The 12,021-nt window shown below is 37.7% G+C and overlaps 1 protein-coding gene across 1 annotated transcript; it reads right to left on the bottom strand.

The window, feature by feature from the left end:
• Window positions 1-211: 211 nt before the first annotated feature.
• Window positions 212-11,846, bottom strand: LOC108440845. The gene is made up of 9 exons (XM_017719990.1): window positions 11,824-11,846; window positions 11,241-11,311; window positions 10,294-10,620; window positions 9,845-10,195; window positions 5,694-6,044; window positions 5,262-5,612; window positions 3,530-3,637; window positions 3,402-3,430; window positions 212-337 (listed from the first exon to the last, which is right to left on the bottom strand). The coding sequence occupies exons 1-9, from the start codon at window positions 11,844-11,846 to the stop codon at window positions 212-214; spliced, it is 1,737 nt and encodes a 578-aa protein (XP_017575479.1).
• Window positions 11,847-12,021: the final 175 nt, after the last annotated feature.

The following is a 12,021-nucleotide window of genomic DNA, read 5'->3' as shown; positions in this document are numbered from 1 at the left end:
AGGTCCGAACACTGAGATCTCTCACAGGCAGAATATCCACAGGGAAATAGCAAAAGAGTAAACGGTAAACAGGCAAACAGGTCATAACGATAAGGCGTAGAAACACAGGAAACGCTCAGTATGTGGCAGAATGAAACAATACTTCGCAATGAACCTGTCTTACACCCGGGGTTATAAGCTAAAGCTAATAGCTAATCACAGGTGAACCACATTAGTATTCCGGAGAGTGAGATCTGTAATTGGAGCGTGCAGGCAGGTCAGAGTTGACAGGTGACTTTCTGAAGGAGTCTGGGTGATGGAGTCCAAGGAATACGTGACAGCTGGAGACATCAAATATCTGTATACATCAACCAAATAACTGTTTACATCAACCAATAAGAAAGTCCTACATTGCCATGACCTGGAATTATTTACACAAAAAAGATTCCTAATCTAAGTTCCTAATAAAAGTTCGTAATAAAGACCCACATAAAAAAAGTCAGATTGCAGTTTGCAGATCACCAGTACACCTAGCCTTTTGGAGGAATATTCTCTGGTCTGGTGAAGTTATTTGGCCATAATGATCTGCTTAATGTGTGTTAGAAAAAAAGTTTTTAATCCAAAGAGCACTATCCCAACTGTGAAGCATGCAGATGGCAGCATCTTGTTGTGGTGGTACTTTGCTGATGCACTTCACAACACTCACAACACGCATTATGAAAAAGGAGAATTATCTAGAAATATAGAAGCAAATTCTTCAATCAGAAAGTTAAACTTGCTCACATCTTCCAGCAGAACAATGAGTCTAAGAATTCCTTCAAAGTCCAAATGGCTAAAAGGCCACAAAGTGAAAGTATTGAAGTGGCCATCGCAAAGCCATGACCTGATTCCATAGAATATTTGTAGACTGAACTGAAAAGACTGAAGACTGAAGACTGAACTGCCTGCATGCAGGCAAAAATTACACCACTCCTGTCAGGAAAAATGATCAAAAATTCCAGCAAAATATTGAGAGAATTTTGCATAGCCTACCCCTAAGTGTTTGAATAAAAAAAAAAAGAAAAAGGGAATTTGAAAAGAAAGCCACCAAATACTATTTTTGACCCACTGGAAATCTGATACAGAATATACATTTTTAAATAAATCTTTTCCTTGTCCTCATATGTGCACCTTGTATGTGCATCAGTTGTCTTCTTACTTTTGTCTGTTCTCTTTACAATATTGATTTTGTTTATCTGTTTTGTCACTGCACCAGAGAAATACCCTCACAGTGTTTTGTTATGCTGTACAATTCTTTATCACTATGATGACATTAAAGTTTAAACATAATGAATTGAAATAAGGTACATAACCTAATTGGTTTAACACAAGAGCCCTGCTCACAACTTTTTTTTGGAAGTTTGCAGGCATTGAATTTGGGATAAGCAATTATTAAACTACCCCAAAAGACCTAATTTAGAGATCAGCCTTTTCCCAGCTCCCAACTAACAGCTAGTTAGTGATTTGACTTGTTCTGATGCCTTGTCCTTGGTCCATATTCACCATCCATCCATCCATCCATACAGCTGAGGTGGTTCGGGCGTCTGGTTAGGATGCCTCCTCTGGGAGGTGTCACAGGCAAGTCCACCCGGGAGGAGACCCCGGGGAAGATCCAGGACACGCTGGCATGACTATATCACCCAGCTGGCCTGGGAGCACCTTGGAATCCCCCCTGGGGAGCTAGCGTTAGTGGCTGGGGAAAGGGACGTCTGGGCATCATTGCTTAGGATGCTGCCCCTGCGACCCAAACCCTGGAGAAGCGGAAGATAATGGATGGATGGACGGATGGATGGATAGATGTTACATTATTTACATTATTTTATAAATTGTTTAGAGCAGTATTCCCAGGTATTTCATACCACCTACAATGTTAAATCAAATCTTCTACTGTTCAATTAAAAACAATTGGACAGGAACAACAGAAACCTTTTTCTGTTTTGCATAGTTTTGTCAGGTTTCAGCAGAAAGTATTTTATTGAGATACAAAAACACAATTGATACTGTAAAATACACCATGAAGGAAACTGGTTTACTGAGAGAAAAGATTCCAAAAGTCACAAGCAACACAGTGATTGTTTTGCATATTAAATTAGCTTCAAGAAATAAACACTGTTATTGTTTCATTACAATTATGTAATTTACTGCACACAAACTTCCTGAGCTAAAGTAAAAAGAAAATCAAAGATTTAAAAAAACAAAGTGTACAACATGTACTGTAAACACCTTAATGGCAGTGCTTTTTAGTTCTCATTCTTGCTCATATATTTTTACTTGTGCATACAATGAGTGATCATGATTCATCTTCTCTCCAGTTCTTCTAGTGGTAGGGGGTCTCTGACAAAAACTTAGGGATGCATAATTCTTGGTATCTCTCTCTTCAACCTGAGATAGAATGTGAACATGGTAGAAACATGGTGTTATGGAATTACAGTGTTTGAAGAATGTTTTAAATTATTTAGATAATATTTCATGCTTTTTACACTCTCAATCTTTATATATTTATATATTCAGTAATATTTCCAAAGTCATGCAGCTAATTAACTGAAGGAAATTAAAGCATCTGTATAGGACTTACATTGTGACTGTCCCTGATTTATTGACTTTGTTAATCAAAGCAAAACATTCCTACACCTAAAGATTTACTTCTGTGTATGTGTTATATCTTGGGTTGCAAGGTGTACAGGAGGCCTGGTTTTGAGCTCCATTGTTCTGTTCCCAGTTAGTATGTTGGTCCAGTCGAGTGGCCAAATGGACATTAAAATGTCTAGTTTAATCTCACTCTAAAGCATTTAATTTGTTGTAGTAGATAAAGTACATTCATGCCTTGTCATTGAGCTTCTCTCTCTGCCCTCTGCCAGCACAAGGAATTCAAGACCTGTACAGCCTGATTTCTGCACAGTTTGGTGATCTTCCTGCTCAAGCACACCTGTGCTCAGCTCATCAGTTAATTACCTGGTTTAGATAGTGTGCTAGAGAAGAGAGATCACTAAACTGTGCAGGTTTTTTTTCCAATTGTTTATAATGCTTTGCTTCATTGCAAAAGAGGGGCACCATCAGTTTATTCTGTGTTTGAATAAAGTTTGATTGACGCTTACTGGACGTGTTCTACATTAATAGATTTGGCATAAGTGGTTGCAGACTTTAGCCACTACCCAATGGCTAGTCAAAAGTCTTTTGTTCTTTTCTGCCTTCATAATCCACAGTGTGATACAAACATAGCAGATAGAAATGAGGTTTAAATGCTAAAGTATTGTTCAAAGAGCATAATAACTCATTTTAGGTGTTTGTGCAGCTTTTAAAACGTCAGGTTGCTAATTAAGTTAAGAGAAAACACACACACACACACACACACACACACACACACACAGCTCCACACATCTTACCTGATTTATCTGAGCGGCATCAACGGCACCTTTCAAAAACAAAATTTTACATTGACACATCATTATTATGTGTTGCTTTAGTTTGAAGCTATTTTTGAAAAAGTAGATTCTATCAGCTTAAGTCTTACTTTTTTGTTGGTACTTGTATAAGAATCCTCCCAGAATTATGGTCACACACATACATATCATGTTTGAAGTTGCCAAAGCCACAACAGTTGGACTCCAAAATGTATTGTCTGGTTAAGATAGCATACATAAAATGTAAGAATGTGTCTTGGCTCAACAAATAAGTGACACTCATATTATTTTAACATGTACAAACCCCATTTCTGGAAAAGTTGGTACATTCTGTGATTTCTTAATTCTTTTGAACCTTTGTTTCTTACCTAACTACAAATAAATGGTTTTAATGTTTCGGCTGACCAACTTGATTGTTATTCGTAAATATAAACACATTTTGAATATGCTGCCAGCAACACACTCAAAAAGGACAGGACAGGGGCAAAATAAGAGTGATATGTTTATATTTACAAGTTGCATCATTTTTAAAAAGCTCCATAATAAGCAGGTGAACTGGTAACAGGTGAGAGTATCATGATTGGGTATAAAAGGGGCATCCACTAAAGGCTCATTCTTTACAATAAAGTAAAGATGGTTTGTGCCAAATGTCATGAGAGAATTGTCAATTCAAATTCAGTCAAAATATTCATATAATTTTTAAAAAAAAGAGGGAATGTGGAGAAATCTCAATCTGTGTAAGGCAGGGCCGGAAAGCACTGTTGAATGTGTGTAAACTTCCAGGCCTCAGAAAGCATTGCAATGGAAACCATCATGCTACTGTGTTAAATACAGCCACATAGTTTCAGGAGTACTTTAGAAAACTACTGTTACTTAACACAGTAAGCCGCTGCATCAAGAAATGCAACTTGAAACGCTATTATGCAAAGAGAAAGCCCCCATCAATTCTATGCAAAAATACCACTGAGCTCTCTGGGCCTGAGCTCATCTCAGACAGTCTGAATATGGGTGCTATGGTCAGATGAGTCCACATTTGAGCTTTTTTTTCTTTTCGGAAAATTGGATCTTGAGTTTTCTGTGCCAAAGATAACAGGGACCATCCAGACTTTCATCCACAAAAGGGGTAAAAGCCATATCTACCCATCCCATGGGTGACTTGCATATGTATGAACATGCCATTGACACAGAGGTATATATTGGGATATTAGAGAGATCCAATCAAGATGACCCAAGATCTTTTCCCAGGAACTCATTATGGTAGGAAGTCATGTTCATTACGGCAAACCAATGGCAGGCCTCATTCTGCACGTGCTACAACAGTGTGGCTTCATAAGCACAAAGTGCATGTGCTTGACTGGCCTGTCTGCTGTCCAGATCTGTCTCCTTTTGAAAATGTATCATGCATTATGGAGAGGAGAATGAGACAACAACAACCATGGACTGCTGAGTAACTGAAATCTTGCATCAAGCAAAAATGGGGAAAAACTCCGCTCAGAAAACGGCAACAATTAGTATCTTCTGTTCTCAAATGGGTAAAACGTGTAAATAAGAAGAAAAGTGATGCAGCATGGTGGCAAACAAGCCTCCCTCCCAACTTTTTAGGTCTATTGTAGGTTCCAAATTTGTTTATATTTATAAATAGCAATTTTTGGTCAGTGAAAACATTGGAATTCTTTTTTTGTACTTTTCTTGGTCAAATAAAGGTTCAAGAGAATTAAAACATTGCAGACTCTTTTTTATTGCATTTTACAAACTATCCCAATTTTTCTGGAGATGGGTTTGTAATTGCAGTTAAAAATACTGCAAGAACACTATGGGAGACACTCAAAAAAATGAACTTACCTTTGTGATCCAGTTTAGTTCCATTCCCAAACAGTATCTGTCCACATGCAGCCACAGCGCAGTAGTAAGTTCCAGCATCAGAGAGGCTGAGGTTTCTCTTGGGGAGTTTGTAGACGCAGCTCTGTGTAGGAGAATCAGTCTCAGAGCTTTTCTCACACTCATCAATCCTGTTTCCATGAGTGTAAATGATTCCTGGATGAGATTCTCCTGATCCATGTCTGAACCAGTACACACGGTGATCTCCTGAGCAGCTCTCAGTGAGCACTGAACACTGCAGAGTAACAGAGTCTCCTGGTTGAACGGCCTCAAACACAGGCAGCTGGTGAACTGTGTGCTTTGTCAGTGATGCATCTTAAAGAAGAGAACAGAACATGTTTAATGTATATTACACTCAGTACTGCTCACCTTAGATACAGACAGCTTTATTCTTACCTTTTACAACAAGAACAGTTCCTTCTCCAAAGGTGATATCATATATGAATATGTTAGCGCAGTAATACGTTGCTGTGTCTGATGGCTCTAAACTGGAGATGGTCAAATTAAAACTGCCAGGTCCTGCTTGTGTTTTGAAGCGGCCGCTCTGATCAAAGCCATTATAAAATGTTCCAGCTTGATGCTGATATGATGTAGCGATTTGAACAGGTTTTTCTCCAGGGTTTTGTTTGATCCACACAATGGTAGTTTTCATATCTCGTGTACTGAAGCACGACAGAGCAACGCTGTCTCCAACTTCAGCGATCTTCAGCTGATCCTGTTCAACTGCATAACCAGAAAACGTGGTCCCTGAAAAACAATCATGTTTATATTATTATTCACATTATGTAGCATTAATCAACAAATACAGTAGAAGAATATGGAGTACAACATATGGATAGATGTGTACTTACATATTTGGAGAGACAGAATAAGAATGAAAACGTATCTATTCATTTTCAAAAGATGAAGTGGAACAGGATCGGCCATTTTGGCAGAAGAACTGTCATAGGTCAACTGCAATGTGGAATTTCACTCTGGTTACTGTGACTGTCTTGGCTGAATACCTTCACCTAGGGGTGTAAGGAGATGCTGCTGACTGGTAACATCACTTCACAGGGGCAGGCTGGCTGATTGGCACTGCGTCAAAATAGGTCAGAATTGTAAAAGGGACGACACAGCTTTACACCGGGGGTGACGTGTGATATGTGATATGTTTCATAAAAGTAATTGGAGTATCAGATTTTCTTTTGTTTCCTTTGTTTATTTCTTTCTTTCTTTTTTTTCTAGACAATTTCATGAAAAGGGGTCTCTGTGGGGCCTTTGTCCTATTTGTGGTTTGAGGTTGAAGAGACTTGACATCAGCACAAAATAGTGTCAAGAATGATTTTGTTCCATTGCTACAATGTTCAATTTGCCATTTGTTTGAACATTTGCTTGTTTGTGATAGTTCAATGCTGGAAAATCTTTATTGCCTGAAAAGTTTCTATAAAAAACAAAAATATGATAAAACTGAAAAGGAAAGTATTCAAATGTATTTTCCTCCACTCATAAGGTGAGGACGATCATTCAAAAAGCAGTAGCTTACACAAACATCACAGTTAATCAATTGACATTATTTCATATTTACTGTTTCTAGTAAGAATTAGCACACAAGTTGGTCCATATACCCTGATGTAGACAGTGTCATTGATTTTAAAAGACATTTATTTTGCATGCATATAAAGAGTTACTCAGAACAGATTAGGTATAGTTTTTGTAAACTTATCAAGAATTTTAGGGATACATATATAAGCAGAGCAGGACATTTTTTGGGGTTTAGCTCGCTGCGATTGATTGGCAAGCTATCCAGAGTGTCTTCTGCCTTCCACCCAGTGACCACTGGGATAGGCTCCAGCACCCCCTGTAACCTAGAAGGATGAGCAGTTTAGAAAATGTGTGTATGTGTGTTTCAAAGATGCTAGTAACTTAACCTAATATTGGAGCTACTGTAGCATGGCTAAAGTGACTCTAAAGGATTGGTCAGCATTTGCCTTGTTTTCCCTTGGCTTACTGAAAAGTGAAGCTATTGGGTCTCATCAATGAAGAGAGAGACAAAATTCTAATGAAAAGTGATGAAGCTTTTAATTACTTAAAAACTATTAGAATGGAAATGCAGTAGATGAATCTAATTCCACTGCAGTTTTGATTTCATTGTAATGGTCATGAATGGCTGTAATTAAATGAGGAGAATTCCAACTGAAAACAGAATGACTATGGTGACCGTAATTACAAAGTATATTAATATAATTACATCTTTTGTTTGCGTTTTTTAATGATTTTTTATTTATAAATTGTACATTTACATATTTGATATACATCTCTATTTTCTGTGGAAGTCGCAAACATGCAGAGAGACTGTTGCTGTAACATTGTGCCAGATAAGGAGACGGATGAGTCTAACTGGATTCTTGCTCACCTCAACAGCAATGATAGTTATTTCAAGACAATCTTTTCAAATCTTTGCTTAGCCATGTATTTTCATACATTGTTAGTGGTCCAACTTCAATTTCCTTTGTGACTGAAATAACTTCAGTAGAGCATAAATTTTGTCGAGGACTCTTGACTCGGTGTTTCATGCAAAAGTTTGATAGATTAATGGCTGTTCTTATATTACAGGAATCAGCTAAACTGATTAGCTAGCCTGCTAACCCTGCTTGTCTCTGTCTCTCAGCTCGACGACTGGTAAACCAGTGACTGGCGATGTGCTCAGCTTCTTCATATCAGTCAAGACAGGACCAAAACAAATGAAACTGAATTTGACCCTTTTTCTATGTTCAAAGATTGTGTGGACTTTTTTTGTGTTAATTCATGTTCCTCCAGATTTTGAAAGTAATGGGGTAACGAACAAGGATATGAATTGTTTATGAAGGCCAATAACACGTCCATTGTTCATTAGTGATCTTGAACATACATCACTGTTGTAGTTCATTAAACAACCCTTTAGTTTGTTTCTATGAATAGTTATTTTGGTTGATGTTTTATGTGTTTTCAGCATTACAGATACATTACCAACCTTCGATCTGGGGTTGTTTTGAACTGGTTTTGTGGTCATATTAAAGAAGTGGCACTGACCTTTCAAATAAACTCTACTTGTTTAGTTTTTTTTTTGATAATGTGCTTTATCATTGACAAAGGAAGCCTTTGACGTTCAATAGGAATCAACAGAACTGTTGGTGTCTTAAAGGTTTGGCTAGGTGCTGACAGGTACATATTCCCATAGAAGAAAGACATCTGTGATATCTGCCCCAAGTCCTAAGGATGTTCATAAGGCGGCAGGAAATGCTAACTACTTTGTATCCAGGTCATATACTTAGAGCATCAAAGTCAAAGTCAAGTTCCTGGAAGACTCCATGTCACTTCTTGAAGCAGTTTGCCCCAGGAAATCAAAGCACTTTTATAACCCAACACTGCACTCTTATACCCTAACAGATGCTGTTTCAGGGGCTCTGTTCCACTTCTGACAACACATTTGCAAGTTGTGGCTTTACAAACACAAAGACAAAAAGAGAACACAAAAAAAGGTGCTGGCAGCTTACAAGTGGCTGAGATCACAGTGTTCTCAGAGCTTAGAAACCAGGGTCATTTGATCCCCCTCTAACACATACGAAGAAAGCTTGCAGAAATACTTTATTGATACTTTATTAAGTAACATTCTTTACACTATCTGCACATATTTTTAAAATACACTACTTTAAGTGATGATGTTTCGCTTAATTAATCAGAAAAGTGATAATATTACAGATTACATTAATGCCACAGAAGAGAGAGCTTCAAATCAAACAAGTTTCAAATTCAGCTTTGCTGACGATATATGACCTTGGAGTACACTTCAGTGTCATTAAACTTCTGTTGTTGTCTATTGTGTCTGGAGGACATTGGTTTATTTGAGAGTCCCAGTGCTGCAAAGTCCAAATCTTCATCACATGCATCCTGCATAAAGAGACTGTAATTAATAAGTAACTCTTGAACTACGTAATGCAACACGTTAAATGCTGGATAAAATGGGACAGATATGTGAAGTGAAATTTGTCAAATAAAAAAGTGCTAATTATTTTTTCTGTCTCAAATGACAAAGTTATCTTCTGACTTACATGAGCATCCAAACATGTCTCATAGGTTGGAGATCCTAAAACAAAGAATAAGCCCAGCACCAAATGAATACAATTGACTGAATTAATACAAAATAAGCTTTTAATGTAGAAATATAGGAAAAAACAACCTATAAGAACCTAAAGAACTCACCTACTGAATGACTTTGGCTGTTACACCACATAATCACAACAAAGATAATCACCAATATTGAAATGATGTTTGAGTAGATCAGAATCAGAAAACATGTACTGATAGTCAGTGTAGGGTTATTGTCTGTAATGACATATTATACAAAACTATTAATATAACAAAGCTGTTCCAGTTGCATCACTAATAACCAGTTGCTAATACTAATAGTTTATTATTTTTGTAAATTGTTTAAAACCAGAATTGACAACATAAGCATTTGATAAATGTAAACAATTATTTACTCTACAAAAGGAAAATTCTTTACCAAAATCCATAGTAAACTTTACCTGTGACATTCAGTTCAGTTCCATTCCCAAACAGTATCTGTCCACATGCAGCCACAGCACAGTAGTAAGTTCCAGCATCAGAGAGGCTGAGCTTTCTCTTGGGGAGTTTGTAGACGCAGCTCTGTGTAGGAGAATCAGTCTCAGAGCTTTTCTCACACTCATCACTCCTGTTTCCATGAGTGTAAATGATTCCTGGATGAGATTCTCCTGATCCATGTCTGAACCAGTACACACTGTGATCTCCTGAGCAGCTCTCAGTGAGCACTGAACACTGCAGGGTCACAGAGTCTCCTGGATGAACGGCCTCAAACACAGGCAGCTGGTGAACTGTGTGCTTTGTCAGTGATGTGTCTAAAAGAAGAGAACAGAACATGTTTAGTATCTATTATATGCAACCGTATAATCCCGCCAAAAATACGGAAAATCAATAGTTTCAGTATTCATCTTACCTTTGACAACAAGAAATGTGCCTTCTCCAAAAGTGATATCATAGAAAAATATGACAGTGCAGTAGTACGTTGCTGTGTCTGATGGCTCTAAATTGGAGATGGTCAGATTAAAGCTTTCAGCTGCTGTTTGTGTTTCGAAGCGGCCGCTCTGATCAAAGCCATTTTGAAATATTCCAGGTTGGTGCTGATATGATGTAGCAATAACAACAGGTTTTTCCCCAGAGATTTGTTTGATCCACACAATGGTAGTTTTTGTATCTCTAGAACTGAAGCAGGACAGATGAATGCTGTCTCCAGCTTCAGCGATCTTCAGCTGATCCTGATGAACTACATAAACAGCACCTGAAAAAAACAGGTCTATATAAATATATATATTTGAATGCATTAATCAAATTTGACCAAGCTTTGTTCAATTTCATGCTTACATGCTTGGGAGACGAGAATAAGAGCCCAACTGTATCTGCTCATTATGACAGATGAAGCTGGTGTAGCAGGATGACCTATTTAGCTAAAAGAAAGAAGCTGTTATACAATAACAAAGGCACTGGTTTACACACTAGTTACAGTAAGTGAACAAGTGTGAACCCTTATATGAACCAGTATTTAAATCAGTCCAGGTAGGGAGTGGCTGCTGTCAGGTAACATCACTGTGCACAAGTCACTTGATCTGAGTTTCTAATACCTGCTCTTGGTGTCCCAAAGCACTGCTTACGTTCATTTTGTTCTAAACACTGCTCTGAACCTTATCTGATCAGTCAAAGATGTTTCTGTGATGAAATGTTATTGTTACTCACTTGGCTGTATTTCCAAAAGCTCCTGTATTACTGGTCTCAGACTTGACTCGAGTCACTCGATTGAGCATGCACATAAAATCTCAAGGATCAGCCCTTCATATACATGTGCAGAGGGAGGGTGTATACCCCCTCATCTAATTATGCAACTCTTACCAGTGACTATTGGGGGCTTTCCACTAAGAGGGGATGAGGGTTCATTTGAGGGGAGCAGGCGGATTGAGAGGCTGGGGAGAGGGGTATTGAGTATGGGATATTATTAAGGGCTTTTTTCAGGTTACCGAAAAACAGCATTTATTGTTCTGCAGTAATACGAGCACTGAGATTAGAGTTTCAACTGTTTTTCTTTGATTAATGTTTTGACTTAGTTGGTTAGTTTGTTAGCGCCTGTCATGTTTGTAGCTAGCATAAGAATGCTGAAGCGTCCGGTAGTTACAGAAGAGAAATTCCTTGTGAAACAGTGACAAGATTGTTCAGTCAGCAGTAACTGGGTCTCAGCTGACAGCTGTGGTTTGAGGAGGGAAGTAATGTCCAATCCAATGCCCAGGCAAGCTCAGATGACCAGTTGGACTTCTGATTACATTTTGATTTCATTAAACTTCAAATAACATGTTAACAGAATGTAAAACACATATTATTGTTCTGTTAAGTTACTATTAAAAGTTTGATGGAAATTTTACAGAAACCAGGTTATGTACTTTTTAAAATTAAAATGTTGAATCTTTTTTTTATACTGTACCCCATGCAGCAGCAGGTGGCCATGATAAACAATAAAATAATAGTGCAAAAGCAATGATTTATCTACAACCTCAATTCCAATGAAGTTGGGACGTTGTGTAAAACATAAATAAAAACAGAATACGATGATTTGCAAATCCTTTTCAACCAATATTCAATTGAATACACGACAAAGACAAGATATTTAATGTTCAAACAG

The sequence above is a fragment of the Pygocentrus nattereri genome, chromosome 2 (genome assembly GCF_015220715.1).
Source record: "Pygocentrus nattereri isolate fPygNat1 chromosome 2, fPygNat1.pri, whole genome shotgun sequence".
Lineage (NCBI taxonomy): Eukaryota > Metazoa > Chordata > Actinopteri > Characiformes > Serrasalmidae > Pygocentrus > Pygocentrus nattereri.
Note: the sequence above shows the minus strand (reverse complement) of the source record. Positions and strands in the feature narration are given on the sequence as shown.

What these genes read in the sequence shown, in the direction of transcription:
- LOC108440845 (XM_017719990.1), bottom strand. Translation starts at nt 11,846, where the DNA reads ATGGCCACCTGCTGCTGCATGGG. An exon ending in GCCACCTGCTGCTGCATGGG is followed by an intron (nt 11,312 to 11,823) that starts GTACAGTATAAA and finishes CCCTCTCCCCAG; the next exon opens with CCTCTCAATCCGCCTGCTCC. An exon ending in ATGCCGCTCAGATAAATCAG is followed by an intron (nt 338 to 3,401) that starts GTAAGATGTGTG and finishes TGATGTATACAG; the next exon opens with ATATTTGATGTCTCCAGCTG.